Below are 25,893 nucleotides of genomic sequence, written 5' to 3' on the forward strand. Positions count from 1 at the left end.
GCTACTCCAATGATAAGAGCCTCAGAATGTGATGGCAAAGTCTTCCTTATAGTATTATAGAATGTCTTTGTATTCCACTTGAGCCTCTTTGAAGCGTCTCACGACCAGAGAACCAAATGGACTAGACACAATGTAGATAACGATCAGGTAAACCCCCAGCTGGGTAACTCACTGGGTACTGCATGTTAATTAGGTTCTTGAGATTGAGTTGTTGGGAACAAAGGACCAAGCTGTCTCTCATTCACACCAGGTTATCTAAGAATGTTAGTGTGTGGAATGTAAAATAATAAACTCTATATTCCTAAACATCCTAAACTATGATATCACTACATTGTTCACCATGAAATATGGATTAGAATGACACCAAACATGCCCTGAGGAACATTTTAGTTAAACATAGTTTAGATGTATAAATCTACTACTCAATACCACATACTATATATTTCATTTGTGTATCTGTTACAGAAACTTTGCACTTTAACATACCCTGGCACTTTACATGACAGAAATTCTACTATCCTATGCACTTTGCATCATTATTCCTTTGGTTGTAGACCTGTGATGGTCTATGTCTTAAAGGGAGTAAGTCATGTTGTGATCAACTCTATAATTTGCTTAATGAGCGTGCATTAGGAATAACAAATGTAAAACACTATAGCACGTGTCGAAACATCCAGGTAATTTTCACACTGGACTACACTGAGTGTGGAGAAACAGAGGTGTAATTCTAACATCCTCCCCCCTCTCCTTTTCTCCCTCTCTCTCCCTCCCCCTCTCTCCCTCCTACCCTTCCTCTCTCTCTCTCTCTCTCTCTCTCTCTCTCTCTCTCTTCCTCCCTCTCTCTCCCCCTCGCTCTTTCTCTTCCTTGCTCTCTTTCTCCCTCTCTCTCTCTCGCTCCCCTCCCCCCCCTCTCTTTAACACTTTTAACAGAAACCTTAAGGATAAACAATGAACCCCAAACAATCACAGCACCATTAACTTACATAAGGATGATCATTACACAGTTAAAACAAAGCTGCAGTCGCAGGTAAATAAGGTCTGTACACTAGGCAGATAGCAATGCAAACGCACAGTGCAATGCAAGTTTGTCTATAAATAGAGTTTGCATTACAGACAAGTGATTAAAAACAGGAACTGTTCATTGTGTGGATTTACTTTCCCCATTCTGAACAGAACAGATATATATATACTGTATATCATGTCTCAAATTGGCATTTACACGCATGTGTGTGTTATATTAGCTGTACAGTCTGTAGGAGGGTCACATGAACTACAGTGTATAACTCATATCGCTGGTGGAGTCATTCATGAACTTCCTGGGACACGCCTCAGACTCTGGGAGGCCGGACAGGGACGTGGCTCTAGCTTTAGGGGCGTTTCAGAACTTTGCGTTTCCGGTTGAAAATCACTGCACAGCGACTATACATGAGCTCCACAGAAGAAACAACCGGTTTAGCTCTGTTATGAAAGTGCGAAGGGAGGGAGGGCCTTCGGTTAGTGTAGTCGAAACGAAAGGAAACTGGAGAGCGAGTTCGTTTCCTAATGATAAACCAGGAAGTATTTGGACCTTATAACCATGGTAGAACTTTTCCAGACAAACAGATTTCAGTGTCAACTGTGAGGTCTGACAGGCCTAAATCTTTCCTCTGCTCAGACCTTTGGAGTTTTACTCGACGGACAAACTATTTCCGTGTAGTTTAGAAGTGGACTCACGCTTCCGACATTGTGTATCGACACCACAAGGTAAACGCCTGGATGTTTCTCCCTGCTTCAGGAGACGGTGATTAGTTTTGTGTTGACATTTTGTTGACTGTAGTGTTGGGAGTGCGCCAGGCCGAATGTTCTCCTCATTTTACACAATATCTTCTTGTTTGTTTCTGTGGTTTGTCCGTTTAACCTAATAAACAAATAGAATCGACAATAGTCTTGTGAAATAACTCAGTTCCTCAAGATCCTCGTTACAGTGTACAGAGAACATGAAGCAGGTTCATTCTATATTTCAGACTAAAATGCTCATTTGTGGTCGTAGAATCCAAAACTGTCGACTCAGTGCTTGTCATATTTTGCCCTATCTATCTATCTATCTATCTATCTATCTATCTATCTATCTATCTATCTATCTATATATATATATATATATATATATATATATATATATGATAAAATGTTTGAGATTGCAGTAGACTGATGCCTATCAAGATGCTCTGTTTTTAGCCTGATGTCGGATCCAGACGATAACAAACATTACTGCAATATGTCAAAGCTTTTCTTGAACTAAACACATGATCAGAGAGAGGAATAGAGTGTAAACACTGATCTGTAAACACTGAGCTGTGAGTTCTTCATGTAGGCCCACAGATTGTACCCTCTACTGTCCCATTTCAGATGGACTGTGATTCACGGTGCTTAATGTCTTCCTTCTGATGCCATTGTTTTTGATGCCACAGCACTTTGCGTTGTTGCTATGTATGTATGTATTCATGCCTTTAAAAGGAAATCATAATACATAGTCTTTCATAGCTGTCTTTCATGGTATATTGGTGTCAAAATAAAACAATGAAAGTGCAGGTTTTTAATTTCATCTGAATTTAAATGTTATAGGAGTGACGGCACTTAATTAATTTGTCCTATTGCCTTTACACCCTTACATGTATAGGGAGTCACATATAATTTCTGTCATTCTTATGCTGTTTCCCTGATTTGTATGTAAATACTCTCGAATTATAACAGAAAGTCTGCTTTTTAAGCAGGATATATACCTTAATCAGCCGTATACCAGGACAGACAGCTAGAATAAAATAAAAAAGAATGTCCAAAGATTTATGGACCTGACTGCGTCTAAATGCTAATTAAAGGTATAAGTTTCCAGGCAAGAGATATACAAATACAAAACATGTAGCTTTGAAACATGCTACCATCCAAGTGACAAGAGAATGTGCTGTTTATTTCTGAAAATGTTGTCAAAAGCATTTACAATTTGTCGAACATTTTGGCAATTTAATCAAACTTGAGTCAAACTTGCTCTATTCCTCAAGGGATTTTCATTAGGTAAATATAAGCTTTGTTTGCCGGAAATCTAGATATAAAAAAAATACATGAGAGCAGAAGCTTTACTATCAACTGTCAATAATAATTGATCTCTAATAATCCTTTGAAGGATCATCAGTTAATGAAAATCTCATATTTGGAGCATAGTGGCCAATGTAAGCACAAGTTGCCAAACATCTGGGTCACTGTTGTTGTCAATCCCGTTGTTACCCTTATATGAACTATTATTGGCACACATTTTTTGCAAGACACTAAAATTGCGTGATTTTATACAAAAAAATAATTGTGGCATAGTTGAAAAATAAGTTTAATTTAATCCATGAGATATACACTCTCTAAACTTTCATAGAAGCAAATGTACCCTGGTTCATTCATGCAATTATCCAATCTTGTGACAGCAGTACAATGCATAAAATCATGTACACACCGTTCAATTCAGTTCAGTGTTGTTAATATAAACTCCTATGACAATGGACATGGCCACAAAGCAGTTTTACAGAAATCCAGATAGAGATGGCGGAAAGGAAAATCGCCCTGAAACAACATGTGGAGCCCTTCAGAGGATCAAGACTCAAAACAGATCCTATCCTCTTCTTCGTTATACTGGATAGTGCGACTATGAGGTCATTTTTCTTTCTTAACTCTTTACTATAAGATGTGGCAAACAGTATAGCCATCGGGGTCATTTTCTGCAAGCTTCGGTTAACATTCACATCAAACATGAAAATTGGGACTAATGTGACAAACTGTTGATTCCAGGTGGGCTGGTCTGTCTTAGTTTTTGTGTTACTGTGAATAGTAAAACCTCAGATATGCAGTTTCTAAAATACTCAAACCTGCAATTCTGGAAATAACAACCAGGCCACCTGTATCTGAAATATCTTTATGCATTGTGTTTCTGCAGTTGAGTGTATGTGTATGAAATGAGCTAATATGTTTTTCATAAGTTAAACATATCCTCTTTCATATAAAGAAAAAACAAACAAAACAAACAAACAAACAAAAAAAGCAGCTTACTGGGTCAAAAGGCATCCATTTTAACTGAGATGTGCTGTCTGACAATTTTATTAGATTTCAGTGGGTTTTGTTTGCATGGAGTTGTTCAATTCGGTATCAAAAGTGTGATTTTAAAATATTTTTTAAATACCTTGATTATATTCCGGCATTCACAACAAGCTAAAGGCCAAATAAATAAAAGTTCTTTCTTCTAGGTTCATCATTTGTTAGACTGCATAAAAGTGCAGGGAGTTTTTCTTTTTTGTCTTTGAGTTACCTGTGGAAAACAAATTGCACATAATACCCTTACACTCACCAGGAAAAAGTATCACTAGCCAAGCCAAGGTCACTTAATAACAGTACTATTCAAGTAGCACATGAGGTCACACTGTCTGTTACACTAAAGTTATTATTAACGCAGCCCACAAACCGAGGAGAATGTTGGTCAATTTGATTTGCAATTTTGTGAATGATTCTGTTTAGAACTGCTTATTCTTTTGATCAGATTTAAGTCACTTTCAGATCTCTTAACAAAGAGAGGGATAAAATAAATCATTCTTTCATCTCAATAACCAGTCAAACACTGTATGCTTACATCACTATCATGGCAGTGATCCAGGTTATGTGCACAGGCCTGACTAGGCTTGTGACTCCATGGTGTGTCACTTTTTTTTTTTTTTTTTTTTTAACCAGTCTGGTGTTTGCGCTCATGCGTTAATCCTTTGTGATCTGATTGTTTGGAGTTACTGTGGTTTAACATGGTCTTTTGCTCTCTAACCTCTTCCCAGCTGTATTATAGAGGGAAATATGAATCAAAAGAGAAATTTAAGACCGAGTCTTAACATTAGAGCAGTGCACAAATGTACTGTCTACATTAACAACTCTTCCTCCTAAGCACTAAGTGCTAATGCAGAGAGATATGTCTATGTCCACTTTACTGTGCATTACCCTGCTACTCAGGGGACATCACAGGGTAATAGTAATAAAGGCTCTTAGGAGAAGGGAAAAAATCATTTTCCTCTTGTCAGTGGCAGCTCATATGTTATTGTTTGACAAATACAGTACAGAAACATAATGAACAGAAATTTAGAAGGCGCACCAACATCTTTACTGTCCCTCAACTTTACTGACTGCCAAGGTAATATTTACCATTTAACTTTCAGCCCTGCTGTAGCATTGTGCTTTGGTACAAGTCAGAAATCACACTTTGTACCTGCAGCAAAGATTAGGACTCAATTTTATTTGATTAATGGACTTGATTGGATCATGGGGTTTTTAATATTTATGACCGCTATTACAGATATTTGCATGTTACATTTAATAAAATGGAAAATGAACACGGTAAAGAGCAAGTCCGAAATTGCATGATGGTGTGTACTTCATGAACACAATGAGTTAGGTATTCAAAAACTGTCACCTTAAACCAGGTATTTGAAGTATTATGTAATGTGAGAGATTCCTGTTGGAGGTGCTGTTACATGATTGTTTTTTGTCTTAAGTTTTGTTTATTAATGTAGCTTACGCTCGAAAGAACTGGTCATCGGATCTCAGTTTTCGAGATGCACATAAACAGTACCTTCAGTATCTGCAGTTGGATTAAATTTACTCATTTTGATGAAAACGGGCATATGTAAACATTCCAACTAAAAGCATTTCTGTAGTGTTTTAACTTGTCCCTGGTCACAGTTTTTAGTTTCTGGTCACTGTTTTTAGTTTATGAATTCAGCTAACTAATAAACAGGCATTTCTCATAAGATATTGCATCAAAGTTTCATTGTTAGAATGTCAAATATTTTAACAATCTATTCAATTTGAATATCTCAGCTAGCGCTGCACCTCTCGGATATATTGATAATTGATTGATTGACTTTTGGCCAAAGTGGAATGAGAGGCTAACGTTCACGTTGAAGCTTTTTATAGGGCAGGTAAGATCTATAAAAAGGACCATAATTTTTTTTTGTCAGATTGAATTGATGTAGGGCTTCATATCACACAATTTGTTGTAGCTTAAAGCCCTTCCATACCCGTTTAAGTGATTCTTCCAGTGTCCTTTTGTTACTTTTATTCTTAAATGGAGGAAATTTCCCTGAACTTAATGGGTTTTCCAACATTTTTTCCATTGTATACTAATTTGGAACCTATGCATAATGCTTCCATTGGTCACTACTGCAGGTTGAGACCATGAGTTTTCACCATCTAAATTGGTAGGTAATTTGTCACCTGAGTGGAGATAGCGTCCACTTCATGGCTTTTATTTTAGTAATGGGCTTGTTTTAACTTTTCCAAAGCATTCTTGGCGCTAAAAAATTTCCTATTGGGCCACTCTGATAACAAGCACTTGTTAGGAGTAGATGGAGTTATGCAGATCTTATGACCCAGTAAAAGTTCAGCTGGCTTTGTGTCTGTGCTGCTGTTTAAGGTAACTCTGTAGCATGCAAGGGCCAGATGAGGATCATTCTTTGTATGCCTCTTCCTTTTCAGCATATGTGGGCTAGAAGTAATATGTGTCAAGATGAACGCATAGGTCAGTTCTTTAAATTCTATGCTTGTGATCATTAAGTTTTAATATTAACTGTCACCAGATCATATAATCTCTTTGTGTGTATTTTTTTATACTTTTTATATATTTCTGTGCTTTTCATGATTTCACAGTCTGATACCAGGTAGATTGTCCCTCAAGATTTTTACATTGCCACATTGCTGGTCATGTGGAAAGCAACACTGTGAAATCAGTCTTGCTTCGTGGATTTACTGTTGTTATTATTATTATTATTATTATTATTATATTTAACCAGGCAAACACATACTCTTTGGCCCCTAACATGTACTCCACATTCAGCCTGTGGGTTATAAGCAGCAACATTCATACTTCTTCATTCAGAAACAGGATGTTGGTTTCTGTCTGATTCTAGATTTGAGAGTGCTAAACTGGTTCCTGAAAGACCTTCCCTATTTATTTTATACATAGAACATCAGACTGTAATATCACAAGTGCACATGAAAGTATCCAGGTGAAATTCACCACACATTAGTTGTGTTCACAGAATAACACTACATATGTAACTGACGATAACCAAATCGCATCAAGGGTTCACGTTATTATGCCATTGTTGTCTATAGATAGAGGGAGTGGGATCAGTAGCCTCTTGTACTTAGGCAGCTGCATCTGACAGTAGTTCTGACTGTGGTGGCTGTGATGTCATCAGTCAGGGGATACAAAGAAAGCTGAACGTCTTTTTATACACTCACCCACACAAACATGCACACACACAGTCGGAGCTAGGGTAGAGGTTAGAGGCTTGACCAGGCCCATGAATAGAGCGGTTCTCATAGTCATGTGAGAGCACTGTGTTTATGCTGTATGTCAAAAAACAAAAACCTACTAAAACATTTTTTCTGAACCACATACGCTGCTGACTTTGCCAAAACAAGTACTCAGAATCAAAACAGACAATTTGGCAGGTGGCATTTTATGATAACTCCTTTTCTCTATTTGTCGTATTTTATTTTCTCTATGGTGTAAACCTTTTGCAAATATATATATAAAATTCAGGAAAACTGGCATGGGTTATCTTTGCTAAAACTTTGTTAAATATTAAATTTTAAATTTCATAATGTAGAAGACACTTTGGCAGTGACTAGTGGATCTTTCTATTTCATGTTGGGAAGTTAGGACTTGCTTTATTGTCAGTGTTGTAGTGAGTAGTGTTGCCATCTCAGGGTCCCCAGTTTGATCCTGGACTTTGTAAAATCCGTATTCAGTTTTACTGATGCTCCTTTCTCTTTTTGCTTCATTTCCTCCAAAAACATGCTACTAAGTGTATGTTTCTGCATAGTGTCCTGTGATGGACTGACACTCCATTCAGGGGTTTCTGTCTTTTTTCCCTGTGTTTAAAAGTTAAAATCTACATGTGTCTGACTAGGATAATGCGGTTAATTACTTGAAATGAATGAATGATTAAAATGTATGGATCAGCATAGATTTGATTGCACTGGGTTTTGCTGGGCTATATTTGGCGTGTGCAATAATTTATACGGTTCATTAGATAAAAATGAAATAATGTACATGTATGTTTTTTCTTCTTCGGGATTCAAGAAATAATGTTAATACGTCCAGAATGCAGTTACTGCATCCATTGTTTGCTGCATTTCACTCTTGCCCTTAATTTTCTCTTTGCTTTTGTTTGTGACATTTTGTGTCTTTTTGTGACTCCTGCCCCATTTAACATGCTGAATTAAAACTGTCTGCTCAGATTTTAGGTGAGAGATTGAGAGAAAGCATGGCTTAGGACAATTTAGAATTCCATTTGTACAAGTCCAGACCTGTAAAAGAATGCAGCATGAACAGGGATGGAGAGGGGGTGTACAAGGCGCCTGTAAAGAAAATCTGCATTTGGTGGTAACGAACATGGAGGCATATAGGTAGGGTTCTAATGTGTGCCTTTAGATTTACTCATTCCCACCTCAGTCATTAAAAGCATGGGAATCTACTTCATGCTACACAATCTAGAAGAATGAGATGGCACCAGTTTGATATCCAGTATCACTATATGGCTGTTGTGCCATCTCTAATAGTGGTTCGTATGATTTCATGTCCAATTGACTTTCTATGTCTACCACTTATGTGCTGTTTTAGAGAATGTCTAAAAGAATCCAAGGGTTTGTACTGGTCAGAGCTCAATTAAAATTGTGTGTGTATTTTGCTAGCAAACACTGTCTGTTGATTGATTATTTACTGTTTATTGATTATTACAAATAATGCTGCATTCATGCAAAATATATTTGGTGTAATATCTGTGTACTAATACACTGCAAGTTCACAGCAAAGGGTTGGGTGGAAAAAAATAAAACCAATGGTAAATAGTGTACTTATTCAAAAGTAACACCAAACAAATAGAGGATTTTGGAAATATCTGCTATAAAACAATATGTTCAAACAGTATGATACTTTAAAGGTGTTTTACACTTTTATACTGCCTGGTATTTTGGGAAATCTTACATTACTAGCACATTATATTGTGTCAGAGAGCCTTATAAATTCGTAACAAGAAGGACTAGACATTTGGTGGCACAGATGTACCCTCTAGTGTTGTTGTAGTGAAGTGTTTAGTTTAATCTTTTGGTAAAGCTAGGCTTGTTAGCTATTTAGCCAATTTTATCGTTTAATAAATAACGTGAATATAAATATATATATATATATATATATATATATATATATATATATTTTTTTTTTTTTTCCAAATTATTTTATTTTATACGTGATGTTCCCAACTGTGAATTTTAGGACTGCCACTGTTTATTGTTCAGTTTATATTCATGTCTTATATTCATCAGAATGTTGAATTCGTAACAGTCTCTTGGTGTATACTGTTTTTTTATTTTAAAGAATTTCTGCATTTATGGCAATAAAATAGTCATGTAAATGTACAATGTAAATAAACTTTCATAGTGTTTTCTTACAGAAACATTCTAATGATCTTGCCATTTAATAGTTAAAAATATGATCAGTATAAGATGATAATAACATAACAACCTTATAAATCCTTATAAAACACTGAATATAATATATTGAACATTTTTAGAAGGATTGCCATGAAATATATTGCTAATGGAATGTACTATGCTGTTAATGCTGTAATTTACAACCCTAATTTTATGAATCACTGTTGTTGTTGTTGTTGTTGTTGTTTTGGTGTCAAATTGATTCCTGTTTTGTATTCAGGGTCCCATGGTTTGGTTGTGGTGTGCTCTCTGCCATGCCTCCCGCCATGACAGATCAGCTGGATGTATGGGCGGACCCAGTGCTGGATGGAAGCGATCAGGTGACTGTGGATTTCCTGTTGCCAACTGGAATCTACATACAGATGGATGTTCCCAGAGAGAGCACCATCCAACAAATCAAACAGGTGTGTGATATTATTATGAATCATTTGCTCCCCCTGCTTACAAAGAGTAATTTTATCTCTTTATTGCCCACTCATTCATTTTAAATTTTGAATAACTATTTTTTTTCTTTTATACATAGATAAATGTACGCCAGTGCTCATATCCTTACTCCATAACCTCTCTACAAGCATCTATTCTATACATAAAAATGCAGAGTAGCGCCTCTTTCTCAGAGTCGGTGTTTGACGGTTGGACGACATGCAACAGACATCAGATGTTTTTATTTACTGAACAGAAAAGTGACGTTGTATTTTATGCAATGTGAGCATGTAGGTGTCACTTTGTAATGCAGTGATGATGTAGAGATTGCTTACAAGAGAAATTATGAATGTGTAATTTCCTGAACAAATAATGATCAAATAAGAAACTGCTTTTAGCCATCCTGTCAAATTACTAAACATTTTTTACTTTTTCTCTATTTAAAACATTATTATTATTATTTTTTTTTTTGTGAAAATACAGTGGTATATTATGTTTGGGGACATAATTTCAAAACTGTAAAAATCCTTAGAGACAAACCTATCCTAAAATTATGAAGGAACATCCCACACACTTATTTATATAAAGCTAATGAAACTAGATGGGTGAAATTCTGTGCAAATTTTATATAATGGTTTATTATTCTTCTGACACACACACAAAAATGTTTTTATTTCTGTTAACATGTAAAAGCATAATATTGTAATTTTGCATGTCTATGGTTCATTGGTCTGCAGTTTTTAATCATTCCCACAAACAGACCACTACACAGTCTGTTATTTTGTTCAGATCCCATTTTGATTGTTTTATTAATGTGTCTTTGTAGATGCTATGGAAGCAGGCACAGGCGTATCCTCTTTTCTCCTTGCTTGGAGAGATGGACGGTCACATATTCGAGTGTGTGAACCAAGCTGCAGTTCATGAGGAGCTGGAGGATGAGAGCAGACGTTTGTGCGATGTTCGTCCATTTGTGCCTGTCCTTAGGCTCATTATTCGTAACTGTGGCCGTGCTGAGCGCTTGCTTGACTCCAAGATTGGGGTGCTTATTGGAAAAGGTAAAACATGTTAAAACACACGTTCTCAAAAACATTAAACAAATGTAATATTGACTAAAATGACAATGTTAGTGATTCAGTAATGATTGAACTGTAATTGGGCAAGCAGGTTTGTCATTGTATGTTCTTCTTCTGACATCAAAAAGTTTTGTTAAATTTGTTAGTTGAATGATAAGTATCCTGCAGATACACAGTCATTGGATAAGAAATTGACATGTTTTTATTAAACTCAACATTTAAATCTGGGTGTAGAAAATATTATCCAATCTAGCTTATCAGAACGACAACAATAGGGCTGGACCATGGGCTGGTTGGCTTCTTGATGACACCATACTGAAGCAGTTGAGGCTGTGTGGCGTCTATATGTTCTGGGGCTCTTTGTCCGTACATTTATGATAGCCGCAGTGCTGTTAATGGGGGAACGCCCCAACAGACCAGGATCTCTTACTCTGAGCTTCCTCTGTACTCAGGGCATAGTATGCCAGTTGAGCTTCTCCTGAGTGCTTGGGGGCGAGTATGCTCCGCGAGCTTAAGAAGCATTGTTACCTTCTGAATCCTCTGGCTATTTTGTGGATGAGAGGAGGAAAATCACATTAGTCATTGTGCAGCACTCGGCCCTGCACCACATGCCGCTTTCTGCTCTTCTCTCTGAGGGTGAAAAGCTTATTTTAATTGGTTGCTTGGTTTTTGGCGCAGCAATCCATAAAACTGGGCATCAATCAACAATCTGACATTTCTCCAGGGATGCTGCTGAAAAGCAGCAGTGCGGTCACAGGTCCCTATGGGCTGGTTGTTATTCGCTGTTTGCCATCTTTCCATCTACACATATTAGTATAGTCCAAATGTATACAATATTCTAATAACATCATAATTATTAAAAATACTGGAATATTAATAATGTCCGTGAAACCATATAATGCATTTTCCTGTGCAGGGCTCCATGAACTGGACGCTTTGCTGAACCAGGAAGTGAAAGATTTTCGTAGCAAAATGCAGCGAATTAGTGAAGAGAAAATGCAGTCGGTGCAGATGATGTCATGGGCAGAATGGCTTCAGAGCTTCTTCTCACCCCAGATAGAGGCGGGCCCTGTTGATGGGTTCTATGATAAGAATGAGGGCTGGATTAAGATCACCATGCACTACAACCAGTCACAGGTACACTCACAGATGTGCAATATACACACTAAATGAAATGCATAGAGATGCTCAGTATGGAATCCTTAATCTAAACGTTGCTTAAATATCTTTTTCATACTCTTCGTCCAAATTCCTGTTGCTTCCCCAGGACACAACAAGCCTAAAAGTGCCGTTAAACTGTACTGTACCTGAGCTTATGAATCAAGCGCTCAAAAAATGGTTAACCACGCATGGCTTGGGAGAAGATGAAGACAGTGTTGGTAACTATGTTCTAAGAGTCAGTGACAGGCTGGAGTTTTTGTTTGGAGAACACCCACTTGCATATTACAGAGTAAGTAAATAAATAAACTTGTACCTTTTTTATTGACCACACTTGCTGCGTAGATTATAGAGTAATTGGTCTATTAGGTGTGTGTAGGTATACACACATGCATACATACACACAGCAAAAGGAGCTTTAGTTGCTTTAGTAGGTTCAGCACTAAATTGTCTGAGTCTACATGTGTGTGGTGAGACTGGTACTCCATCCGGAGTGTGTTCCTGTCTTATACCTAGTTCTTTAAATATTTGCTATTGACCTATATAACAGTTATGAATACATTAGAAATAAATGCTTTTTACCTAAGGGTTGTGTGTGACCTTTATAGTATATTAAAATAATTCAAGAAATATGTATATGGCACTACAAAAGTACAAGGTGCTGCATCATAGCTAGGATTTTTAAACACTGTGAACATTTGCATGGAAAATTCTAGACACAACTTGTTAAATCACAGATCAATATTAATATTTTTAGTGTGTGTTGTGGAAGTGTGTTAAGCAGTGAATTACAAAATGGCTGTTATAAAATGTTCCCATGAATTACATACAATTATATCAGACTACATTTGTCTTGAAAAATATAAACAATTTAATTTACAAATAATATAGTAATGTTTCCCCAAATTAAATTAAAATTAAATGGAGATTTATGTAATGGTTTGAAACAAGAGTTCCTCTGTCTGCCTCAAAATAAAACTGTGTATGTGTGTTGTGTGTGTTTGCAGTACATCAGATCATGCTTGCTGTCACAAGAGATTCCACATTTGACATTAGTGCAGTGTGATATAGTGAAGGCCATGTATGAACATGAGATCAGCAGTATTGGAGCTGTATTCTCACGGAAGTCATCAAATCCTCCTTTACCCCTTCCTCCTAAGAGGAGAGGCCCATCTGTAAGTAAAAATAAGCTTTACAGGATTGGTATCATGCAGTTAATTCTAAATAGTTATTTTAAGTATTTGTATGTCTGAATATATTTACTTCTATTTGAATTACTAAATGTTACGTTTTCTCCCTAAACATAATCTTTTTTTCCTCCTGGCAGCAGTTACAAACTTGCATTTGGGAAGTTCAGTCTCTTTTTAAAATAACTTTAGTGAAGGGCATTAAGGTCAATGCAGAAGAGACTGCAAAGGTAAGGCTTACAACTTTGCATGTAAAAGAAGCCACCGTCTGCCACATTCTGGCCTAGACAAGTCTTAGTCACGCAATGGCTTGTCCCCTCCACTTAGGTGCAAGTTCGTGCAGGAATATTCCATGGCACAGAGCTCCTGTGTAAGCCAGCTGTTAGTAATGAGAGCAGTGGGCGCTCTGAGCACATCTGGAACAGGACTCTTGAGTTTGATATTTCTGTTTGTGACCTGCCACGCATGGCTCGCCTCTGTTTTGCCATCTATGCTGTCATGGACAAAGTAAAAAAGCAGAAATCAACCAAAAACATGCAAATGAACAAATATCAGACTATTCGAAAAGCAGGAAAAGTGGTAAGCGGAACATAAATGCACTTACCAAGTTGCAAAGCATAAAACACCCACAAAATGACACAAAATGATTATTTTATTTAATGTCCATAGCATTACCCAATAGCATGGGTGAATATGATGGTGTTTGACTACAGAGGACAGCTAAAGACTGGTGATATCATCTTACATACCTGGTCCTCCTTTCCTGGTAAGAAAAGCATCATTCAATCTCTCTCTCTCTCTCTCTCTCGCTCTCTCTCTCTCTCTCACACACACACACATACATAGAATAGAATAGCACTCTTTCTTAGTGGCGACTGTACAAAAATGGAAAATGTATTAGTATGGTGTTTGTGTGCATCACAGACGAGCTGGAGGAGATGTTGAACCCTATTGGAACGATTCAGACAAATCCATACACTGAGAATGCCACAGCACTGCATATCCGCTTACCAGAATACTCAACACACCCACTCACATTTCCCCCATTTGACAAGGTATATACACTGAACATGATATAGGATTGTGATGTATGGTGTAATGACATTATATCATACATTATTTATATTATTATTGATAACATTTTATGCTTTGTCTTGTAGATCCTGGAGAAAGCTGCTGAGATTGCTGGATCCACAGACTCTGTGTCAATGGTTGGTGTACACCCTCTCACACACACAATTGTGCTCTATTGTGTCGTCTGCATCTTTTGATTCAAATCAAAAAGGAAATTAAAGGAAAACTAAATTATTTTTTTGCAAACTATTCTCTCTCTCTCTCTCTCTCTCTCTCTCTCTCTCTCACTCCCTCACTCGCTCACTCACACTATGTACACACAATAATTTATCTATCTATCTGACTGACCTCATACTTCCTGTTTTTAGCTTGGGTTATGATGCACAGTGGCTGTAAATAGACTGACTATAATTTTTGTTTTTTTTTTAGTTCATTTTTTTCTATTATTGTTTTCTCTCTCTCTTTCTCTCTCTCTCTCTCTCTCTCTCTCTCTCTCTCTCTCTCTCTCTAATATTGAGAATGCATGTGTCATGAATGTATTTTTTTTTTTTTTTTTTTTTATTTACACTGGAGGTTATACATAATAATGACATTTTGTTCACCACAGAAATTTGTGAGATTTGTAGCTTGTGCTGGTGTTAAAATCGTACACTTTCCGCTCTACATTGTGGCTTTCATGGCAAAGGCACTGCAGGATTTTTAGTTCATGTATTGTTTTGTCTCCACCCTCATCGTGCCCTTCTTTTGTGTAGCTCATTCTTTCTGCTAGTAACTAGTTTTACTGATTGCAACAAGGTAAGAGCGACAAAGTCTGGTACTCAAACAGGATAAAAATGGTGTGTGTGTCTGTCTTTCTCTCTTTTAACTAACTGTTCAAGATTGGGTCAGTTCTAAACTGATGAGGCTAAAAAAAGCACAACAATGTTGCCACATAGCATTGATCACATGCTAGCAAACACAACTCACAGGCTCATTTCTGTTCTTCTACTGCCATTCCACTCATTGCTCTCTGATCCCAAACTACTATTAATGTCACAGACAAATTTGAAACAAGTCACATGTTTTCTTTTTATGTTCTTTTTTTCCCCCACTGGGGCAAAATATACTTGGGAGCAGTGCCAAAGGTGAAAATATCTGTCTGTGTGCAGGGACGCGGAGGGAAGAAGTTCTACATCGAGTTGAAAGAGATCATGGAAAGAGATCCACTGTCACAACTCTGTGAAAACGAGAAGGATCTGATATGGACCCTGCGCTATGACTGCCGAGAGAACTTCCCACAGTCCCTCCCTAAACTACTACTGTCTGTCAAATGGAGTAAACATGAAGACATGGCACAGGTATGTAAAGAAACATGTACACACAGATGACTTTCTCCATAGCCTCTTGGTATTAACATTTCTGTCTGACCCTCTTCTTCTGGCCTTTTGTCTAGTTGCAGGCATTATTGCAGATTTGGCCTAAAATAAGTCCCCGGGATGCTTTAGAGCTGCTGGATTTCAACTATCCAGATCAGTATGTTAGAGAGTATGCAGTCAGTTGTCTGCAAGATATGTGGTAAGTGCTCAACACTCAGGCTTTTTTATACTGACATAACAGGTTTCAGATTTGATACGATTTCATGTGAATTTCAATATTTCACAAAAAGGAACAATTAAGATTTTTAGTTTTTAGTTTTCCCCTTATTTTACTGCCTTGTTTGACAGTTTCATGGTGCTTTTTGTTTCCTTTTCTCTCCTTCTGCATTAGTGATGAGGAGCTGTTGCAGTATTTGCTGCAGCTAGTGCAGGTGTTGCGCTATGAACCATATTACGACTGTGCCCTCACACAATTTTTGCTGCAGCGTGCTCAGAGCAATCGTAAAATTGGACATTTCCTTTTCTGGTATCTTAGGCAAGTGCTTTCATTGTGTTTTTGTAAACAGGTTATATAGTGGTTCTATATATAATTTAATGACATTTTACCTTGTGTGCATCTATGAATCTGAGAATCTGTTTTCCAAGATTAGAGTCTCATCTATGTATTGTTTGGTTTGTGTCTGTGTGTTTTCAGGTCAGAGATACACATGCCAGCAGTGTGTGTTCAGTTTGCCCTGATATTGGAGGCATACTGTAGAGGCAGTATCCCCCACATTGAAGTGCTTAAAAAACAGGTATCATTTTTGAAATAGAATTTACTGACCAATTGACCATTTAAACAGTACATGACCTTTAAAAGACTTAATATGGCAATAGAATATGATTGTAGCAGTATTAAACCTATTGTTTTAACAAGCTGGAAATAGATCTATAATCTGACTGTTCTGTTTTCTGAACATTTATCTAATATTACTGGTTTGAAAGAAAGCTTGAGGAATATACCGTCTCTGCTGGCTGTTAGTGACAGCAGCAGTAATAGAAGTACATAGGGCCCTATTTAATAATATAAATATATCATTTTAAAGAAATAATAAATGCAATTGAGAGACTATTTTGACAAACCTACTCCATGTATTTAACAAACTTGTATTTAAAATTTAAGAGCCTACAGGATTGTTTCAAATCTTTGAACCTACAACACACGCTATGAGTCTGTGTTCACTGTGTATTGCAGACTACCGAGTCTTGCAGAATATTATTTTGAAGAACTGGGTTAAATGCCAGCTTGCCCATGATTGCTCTATTGCAATAAATGGGATAAAGTTCAGAAATACAATCTTGCACTTTACAGTATCAGAACTTGTATTACACATGTTTGTGAAATAGGAAACTTTCATTTTATAATCTAATTTCCTGGAAAACTGATTATAATGGCTTGTAGAATTTCAGTAAAAATTATATTATATCTAGAACCGATTGAATCACTGGATAGACTTGTAAGAGATTTGTTAGTTTGTAGTCTACTCATTTTAAGATAAAATAATCCTGCCATCATTGCATTAGATGACAATAGAGTAGAGGTCTCCTGTAACACAGAATGTTGCCTCTTTTTCTTTTTCCTTAATTGCTCATATGTGTTTAAATTGATTGATTGAATACACACAAATTGCAACGATTACAATTATTACTTGTCTTTTTAATTGCAGGTCGAGGCTCTTGGTAAGCTAAAAGCTGTGAATGAGTTGATCAAACTGGGTACACTAAAAGCAAAGAATAAAACTAAGGAGGCTCAACTGAAGGAGGCCATGATGAAGTGCCTTAGACAAACAGGCTTTATTGAGATTCTGTCGGACCTCCATTCACCACTGAACCCCCAAATATTGCTTGCTGATGTCAAGTAAGAAGGCATTCGTTTATTTTATGTATATATATATATATATATATATATATATATATATATATATATATATATATATATATATATATATGCGCTCATTTAGCACTTTATTAGGGATACCTGTACACATTCTTATTCATACAATTAGCTAATCAGCTAAGTATGGCAACAGTGCAGTGCATAAAAGCATGCAGATACAGGCCAGTGGCTTTGTGAAATGTTTACTTCATCCATCAAAAACAAATTTATAAACGGGTTTTACTGACTGTTGCATGGTTGCTGGTAACATATGGGTGGGTTTAAGTATTTTTAATTGCTTATCTCCTAGGATTTGCTTGCACAACAAATAAAAAAATAAGAGTCTATTGCAAATGGTGTAATAGAGAAAAAATACATTCAGTGAGCTAAGGATGGATGCACCTATTTGATGAGAAAGATCAACAGTGAATGGCCTCTGTACAATTGTGGTGAGCAGAAAAGCATATTGGAATGCACAACACTTCGAACCTTAAGGCTGCTGGACTAAGCTTAGGCTACACTGGACACATGTTTATCCAGACTGGCAATGTTCGGAAAATGAAAAGACTGATTTCATGAACAAATGCCCCTTTTCCATCGAGGCAGTTTGAGTGCTGGTTCGGAGCCAGAGCCTAATTTAGAACCAGTTCTTTTTTTTTCGACAGCCAAAGCACCGGCTCTGAGCCAGGAAAAGTGGTTCTTAAGTAGCACCAAAATGTTGCTTGTCTAGACTTAAGAACTGCTTGTGTCAAGAGCTGGGGGTGGGGTTACTGTTAGCGCATTTGATAATGTACCTTAAATATACTAATGTTTAATACACTTTTACTTTACCACAATATGATCAATTATCAGCACACATGATAGTAGGTAGCTACATGCTAAGGCTAACTTTTTTCTGTGTTAATGATAAAATAATGTTATGTACTTTCTCGCTTACAACCTCGATTACAAGGTTCACAAAGCCATGAGCATTAACAGTAAAGCAACATCCGCCATTGTTGATGTTGTGTTTGTGTTTGCCGCTTCTGTGCTAAAGTTGCTGGGAAACATGACACGTATACAGTGACGTCAGACTCTGCTTTGTGACAGCTCTCTAACCGATGGAAAGGCAAACCAGTTCTTAGAAGGTTCACCAGTGGAACCAACTTTGAACCAGCACCAGCACTAACTCTGAACCAGCACCCGGTTTGTTTTGGTGGAAAAGGGGTATTAGAGTTCAATGTCACTGGGGTTCTCAGTAATTTTTTTCAAGTCTTTCATGCATTTCACTGCTGCCACATGACTGGTTGACTGGATAATTAAACGAATTAGCAACGATACAGGTGTTCCTAATAAAATGGCCAGGGGGTATACTGTTTATAGAATGATACAAACTGTATCCACAAACCTCTTTTCTCCTCTCTTCATTTAGTGTGGAGAAGTGCAGGTACATGGACTCTAAAATGAAGCCTCTGTGGGTTGTTTACAATAACAAGCTGCTGGCAGGAGACACGCTGGGAATCATCTTCAAGAATGGAGATGGTGAGAGACCGTGAAGAGGGAAGGATATGGATAAAGAGGAAGAGAGGTGGACATGAATGTTGAAGGGAGGGGCGGAGGAATAAAAAATTGTGGTCAAGTGCATAGGAAAGTCGGGTAATGGCGACTAAAAAAAAATCAATTGCTTTTTAATTCACAGATCTCAGACAGGACATGTTGACTCTGCAGATCCTAAGGCTAATGGATATGCTATGGAAGGAAGAAAAACTGGACCTCAGGTAGTGTATACATCATTCCATTTAGACAATGTCTAAAGTTTTTGTCTTTGAGAAAACTGAGACACTTGATAAAGTTGAAGTTTTGATTTGAACCGTATTAATTGTTTCAGTAATTTGAGAATAGTTTTACATTTACAATACAGATGTTCTTATCCAGGGTGAATTACAGAAGTCCTTTGTAGTGATTATTATGTACATCCTAGTTAACTAGTTCAGGGAAAAACAATAAAAACAAGCTAAAATGCTGCTGAAGGAAGGTAGTACATCATGACAGAAAACACACAAACCAAAAAAAAATTAAACAGAAGTGCTAATTTAAATGTTGGTCAGCCAGGGGAGTTAAAGGACTGAGAAGAGTCTTAAAGCATGCTTAACTTGTATATTGAAAGATTGTGAGCCCAGTTAAGCTGTTCTAGAGACTTAAATGGAGCATGGCACAGAATGAAGTGGTTCAGGTGGAAAAACCTTTTATATCTCCATAAGCCTTACTGAAATTATACACCTTAATGAACACTGAAGCCACTCTTGATGACACACCTGAGAGAATTAGTTAGCGACATACCAACAGACACTTTAAGTCAACAGACGTTTATTTATATATATATATATATATATATATATATATATATATATATATATATATATATATATATATATATATATTTTTTTTTTTTTCTTTTAAGTGTCCTCTTATATTGGACACACAGACCTCATTCTCTATTTAAAAAAAAATACATCTGTTGATTTGAAAGAGTTTACCACATTGGTGGAAGGTTCCGTTTTGGTTCTGTGTATTGAGCCACATAAATAATCTTAGCTTGGTGTGTTTAATCTCTCGATGCTTTTCATGATACACTCCTTTTTTTTAACAAATAACTCTCAATCTTATATTCACTTACAGAATCGTTCCTTATGGTTGCCTGGCAACAGGAGACCGGACAGGGCTGATCGAGGTTGTGTCTTCTGCTGACACCATCGCCAACATCCAGAAAAATAGCAGCAACATGGCAGCTGCTGCAGCCTTCAACAAAGATGCTCTGCTCAGCTGGCTCAAGGACAAAAACCCTGGGTAAGACATCAGTAAACTGGCAAAACCTGGATAGAGTAATTGCTTTGTTTCTTCATTTTTTTAAAATTAAATAGTAGCCTCCCTTAAGTAAGCTTGGACTAAATATTTTTTGACCCCAGTACACACCAATCAAGTTTAAATCATACAGTGCCTACAAAATAATTATGATTAGGTTTCTATGTAATAATCATCCAATCATCTTCACAGACAATTATTTTTTTATTTGTTTGCATGCATCACATAAGTTGTGATAAATATTTAAACCTAATTAAGCCCTCACTCCCTTTTCTGAAAAAGTTGCTCACTTTTTATTTGAATCAAGAAAGGCTATGGGGGTTAAAACACACACGTTTCTCCTAAGCACAATGTCTTTATGGTCAGTATTGTAAGAACTTACAGATTATCACCCAGATTCCACTCTTGAGATACATGTCAGAAAGATCTCATTTTCAAAAAGGCTTAAGAATCATAATACGTTTAGAGCTCTAAATGAATAACCTTGATTAACTGTTAGTATAGGAGCAGCAGCAGGACATCAAGGACAGTCATTAAACAAAGGGTATTTGTGACCGTGATTACCATTTAAAGACATACTGCTAGACGACAATGTGTGACCCTGTCATTTGGGAGACACTCAGTTCTTACACTCAATACACATTTAAAGCGAAACCCCATTTTAATAATAATAAAAAACTTCTTTATCTTTACGATCTTTACCCTCATTGTTTTATTTTCTTACAATATGCCTTCTATAGTTTTTTTTTTTAATTGGTAAATGTGTGACACATTGAACTTGGGTGCAGATTTTGCACACTTTTTGTTTTATGTTTCTATGAGTCTCATTGATCTCTATTTGACTACAAAATGTATATTGGATGAAAAGGCTGTGTGTCTTTGTGTTTGTAGTGATGCTCTGGAGAAAGCCATCGAGGAGTTCACACTGTCTTGTGCTGGTTACTGTGTCGCCACGTATGTTCTGGGAATTGGAGATCGTCATAGTGACAACATTATGGTCCGAAGCACAGGGCAGGTGAGCATCAGAAGACGATCAAAATGTAAACAATTTTATATGATAATCAATCACCAACATTTTGTGTGTGTTTGTGTCAGCTATTCCATATAGACTTTGGTCATATCTTGGGGAACTTCAAATCAAAGTTTGGAATCAAGAGAGAGCGCGTTCCATTCATTCTCACACATGACTTCATTCATGTCATTCAGCAGGGCAAAACTGGTAACACTGAGAAATTTGGCAGGCAAGTCATTGACAGCATCTCATTAGCATTTATATCCGGTTTGTTGAAACTTTTCTTGCATGGTCACAGTCATATCTTCTACTCTGTGTGTGTGTGGTGTGTGTGTAGTTTTAGACAGTACTGTGAAGATGCTTATCTGATTCTGAGGAAAAATGGAAATCTCTTCATCACACTCTTCGCCCTGATGCTGACTTCTGGGTTACCAGAACTCACGTCTGTCAAGGACATTCAGTACTTAAAGGTACACTGTCATAACCCAATCATATAGACTCAATATCAGAGTCTGCCAATCTGGTCATTATCCTCTGACCTTAATCATGAACAATGCAACAAGGCTCACTAGATCTTTTTTGTTGTTTGTTTTCGTGTGTTTAACAGGACTCTCTTGCACTGGGTAAGACTGATGATGAGGCGCTGAAACAGTTCAGGCAGAAGTTTGATGAAGCTCTTCGAGAGAGCTGGACCACCAAAGTAAACTGGATGGCTCACAATGTGGCACATCCCTCCTAACACCTCCATAAACCTACAAGGATCGAAAATTAGGAGAATGCTTGAACACATAGTTGAACCAAAATGCACTATGTCTTATAAAAAAAATAAGTTGTGAAGACCATTAAATGGTTGAATACGACTTACTCAATGCAGTTGGCACAAAAAGCTGCTGATGTTAAAGAGTTTAATGACTTTGAACAAGAAACATTAATCTGATGAAGATTCAAAAAGATGGTGGATGACTAACAAAGGGAACAACGGAGAAGACTACTGTCAGCTCGCCCCAACATGGAAAAAAATCTTCCACATTTCAAAATATTGTTCCACAGTGTGAAGCAGACTGACAGGAGCAATGGGAAGAATCATCAGTTTTTCTTTTCATTTACTATGGCTCATTTTTTTAATTGTCTCACCTCCATCTTGTGGCCAAAATAACTCTTTAATCTGCAAAAGCAGTGACAATTTCCTGGGACCACAGACATGGAGGAAAAATGAACTTGTTGGAACTGGAAACAGAAATATCACTGAATGCTTGTAGAGTGACCATGAGTGAAATTGTTATTGAAGAAATAATTATACATTTTTCTTTTGTCATTCCAACTTCAACTCTTAACGGAAATGACTTAAAAGCAGCACCTCTTACTGCCTGCTAGGTAAAATAGAGAAGTACATAGAGTTTGGAATCTAATTGGCTATAAGAATACGTCTTTATCGGACACCAATTGTTGTTTATAGCTTCTTTGGACCTCGATTTCTTTGTTTATTTGTATACTCATTGTTTCTCTGAAAAAACAGGCGCTATTAACATTATTGCGACAGCCATTACTTAACTGAAAAAAGAAAATTTTGGAAGATTGCTTCCCTTCAATAGTTTTACTCATGTTGATCATACTGCCAATAGGCTGATTTTTTTAAAGCAGGTGTTGCTACTTACTATTTTTAAACTCACAAATACCCAATATATTAATGAGATCAGAATGCTGGAGCAAGAAACAAATAATAGTATTTTAGTGCAGAGAGATATTTCAGGGATTGTACCTTTGGTAGGGCTCTGCTGCCTTTAAAAGAGAGTGACATTGGAATACAGACTCACCGAATGCTGTGCCTTATATAATATAAAAATTCTACTGTCAGTATGGGACTACTTAAAGCAAGAGTTTTCTAAACACTGGAATTTATTTGACCATAATTATTTAAGGATTGTTACATGTTTATATTTATTTTCTTCTTATGAAAAGTTTAGACTACTTCTAATGGACTGTAACTACTGAGTTTACTCACAGAAGCATTCAGCAAGCAAATACTTTGTAATGCTACGTCAGAGCCGAGAAATAATCAGTTCCCTCTATTTCATGTAGCGGAGCTCTTTAGATTCACATTAACTGTTTAACTGTACTATATCAGAAACTTAACAATGCACTAACACAAACCGTCAGTGATGTCGGATATGTTTTATGTGAATTAGGCGCAGTTGACTACAATCATGGTTATATGAAAAATTCCTGTAAAGCTTAAACACCAATTCATTGAGCATTTTTTCCCTATGCTAATGCAGAATGATATTTACACTGAAGGGCAGTTGTTTTAGAGGATGATTATGTATGTGCCCAGTAATGTATGTACACTTTCATCTAAACAGGGCGAAACTTAACTGAAACAAAGCATCTTGTTTTTTACTGTAGCAAAGACATTTTTATGTGAAAACAGCCTTAATGACAGATATCTATACCATACCAGTGGATCTGTTATATTGATGATAACCTGCTGTGTATCTCCAATGCTGCTCATATTATCCTTAAAGAAACATAGTTTAAAATACAGAGAAAACCCATGGCATCTTATACACACACACACACACACACACACACACACACACACACACACACACACACATACTGTCCACATTATTCATTATGCATTATATGTCATGAGTTCATGCAGTAATCTATTAGCCAATCATGTTTGTAATGAGTGATTACTACAAGTGACAAGTCGTTAATATATCCTTCTTGTCCTCCCAAACCAATTTGGCCAGTTTCCTCTGACCTCTTTTATCGACCAGGTGTTTCCACCACAGAATTTTCACTTAATGTTTATTTGATTTTCACACAACAGTGTATTACATGACCAAAGTTACAGAGATAACACTTTTTCCTTATTCTGATGTTTGATATGGAAATAATCTGGAGCTATCGATGTCTATCTGTGTGATTGTACGCTTTTCTATGTATGCATACAGCTGCCAGATGACTGACTGACTGCCAGATATTAATGCATTAAATTGCAGGCGCACAGTGAGTTAATATACACAAACTGCCTTAGCAGATATTGGTGCAATATGATCAATCCTATTATGTGCAAACTTGGGTTAATGTGTGTGCCCTACTGCTGCTGTATGGTATTATGCTAGCCTTCAATTTTCTCACACACTGAAACTGTTTCTATCTGATTCTCTGACTTGTTCTTAATGATATGTTGTCATAGGAACGCTATTAAGGAATGCTATTAAAGTTTTGGCATTCGTTTTTGTTCACCATTTTACTTTTGTGATTGCCAAGATCTTTTTTTCCCCCTCAACTTTTTAAAATAATTGATTACATTTATTTATTTTAGCACTGATAGGTTACTTGTTTTGTCTTAAAGACTGTTATAAGCCAGACTGTAGCTGGAACAGGTTCTAAAGCTCCCACTTGACTACTGATATAGATAAACTGACCCATGGCATGCCCTTTTAAAGAAGCCACTTCACCCGTCTAATTTCAATTGCACCAATACACAGAAGTTATATTTATGTATTTCGGACAAATGCTCAGAATTTACTGCTTAAATTTAGTCTAGGTATAGAATTCCAGGTGAGAATACCAGTTTCTATTTAGATATCTTTCACTGAGTTAAAAGAAATATATCCTTATTGATGTATTTCTTTCATATGTTATAATTCTCTTCGGCTTCTCAAGATGCTTTAATACATCCGTGGTTATTTATGTATGGGATTAAGGAGGGTTTTACAGTCAGTCTTACTGTCTATATCACTGGCAAGCTTCTTACAGTTACAAAGTCCAGCTTTTCTCAGATTGGGTATTAACTCTTGTAATATTAGCTGGTATTTTGTACGTGCCCTTTAATGTTATCAACCCATTTACTGAAAACCCCAATTTCAGTAACATTTAGCTAACTAAGTATTTAATAACATTAGTATAGTTCTAATATTCATGTTTGTGAGTATAATTTTCACTTACTGTATTAAATCTGTGTGAAAATTAAAAATGGTAGAAAGGTAAATAGATTCTGTCAATAAACACATTTTTGGGTTTGTCACATTACTGACAGAGTTGAAAAGTTTGCCGGACATGGTGTCAGAATGAGTTATGACACTGGGAGACAGCTGCGAGTCAAAGTAGGGCCTTTTAACTAGTATTTTATTAGAACGCTTGTATGATTTGACTGGAACAGTTTGTTTCCATCACGACTAGGCAATGCAGAGTCACGAATGTGTTGAAAAGTCACTTTAAGAGGAGCTAATATTGGAGTCCAATGCAATGGAGACCTCAGTGTGATAAGTTGATGAAAGCCATCAACACTCGTAAG

The 25,893-nt window shown here is 36.7% G+C and overlaps 1 protein-coding gene across 2 annotated transcripts; it reads left to right on the forward strand.

Moving 5' to 3' along the window:
* The first annotated feature begins 1,400 nt into the window (after positions 1 to 1,400).
* pik3cb (phosphatidylinositol-4,5-bisphosphate 3-kinase, catalytic subunit beta) lies at positions 1,401 to 24,841 on the forward strand. Of its 2 annotated transcripts, none has more exons than XM_060872804.1 (23): positions 1,401 to 1,743; positions 9,767 to 9,950; positions 10,796 to 11,024; positions 11,959 to 12,179; positions 12,310 to 12,492; positions 13,208 to 13,375; positions 13,531 to 13,617; positions 13,715 to 13,966; positions 14,057 to 14,153; positions 14,312 to 14,442; positions 14,548 to 14,598; positions 15,610 to 15,798; positions 15,894 to 16,015; positions 16,208 to 16,351; positions 16,511 to 16,610; positions 17,523 to 17,713; positions 19,143 to 19,252; positions 19,410 to 19,488; positions 20,390 to 20,557; positions 21,464 to 21,587; positions 21,668 to 21,813; positions 21,922 to 22,054; positions 22,192 to 24,841. In XM_060872804.1, exons 2-23 carry the CDS (start codon positions 9,801 to 9,803, stop codon positions 22,321 to 22,323), a joined length of 3,207 nt encoding a protein of 1,068 aa, XP_060728787.1. In that variant the 5' UTR covers positions 1,401 to 1,743; positions 9,767 to 9,800; the 3' UTR covers positions 22,324 to 24,841. The 2 variants fall into 2 exon arrangements, with proteins under 2 accessions (XP_060728787.1, XP_060728778.1); XM_060872795.1 differs by having other exon boundaries at positions 1,402 to 1,743; positions 13,528 to 13,617.
* Positions 24,842 to 25,893: the final 1,052 nt, after the last annotated feature.

The sequence above is a fragment of the Tachysurus vachellii genome, chromosome 1, assembly GCF_030014155.1.
Source record: "Tachysurus vachellii isolate PV-2020 chromosome 1, HZAU_Pvac_v1, whole genome shotgun sequence".
Classification (NCBI taxonomy): domain Eukaryota; kingdom Metazoa; phylum Chordata; class Actinopteri; order Siluriformes; family Bagridae; genus Tachysurus; species Tachysurus vachellii.

Bases quoted from the DNA above. Each gene is read 5' to 3' on its own strand.
- pik3cb (XM_060872795.1), top strand. From the start codon at position 9,801: ATGCCTCCCGCCATGACAGATCAGCTGGATGTATGGGCGGACCCAGTG. The intron at 12,180-12,309 runs GTACACTCACAG...TTGCTTCCCCAG, and splicing joins TGCACTACAACCAGTCACAG to GACACAACAAGCCTAAAAGT. The intron at 17,714-19,142 runs GTAAGAAGGCAT...CTCTTCATTTAG, and splicing joins ATATTGCTTGCTGATGTCAA to TGTGGAGAAGTGCAGGTACA.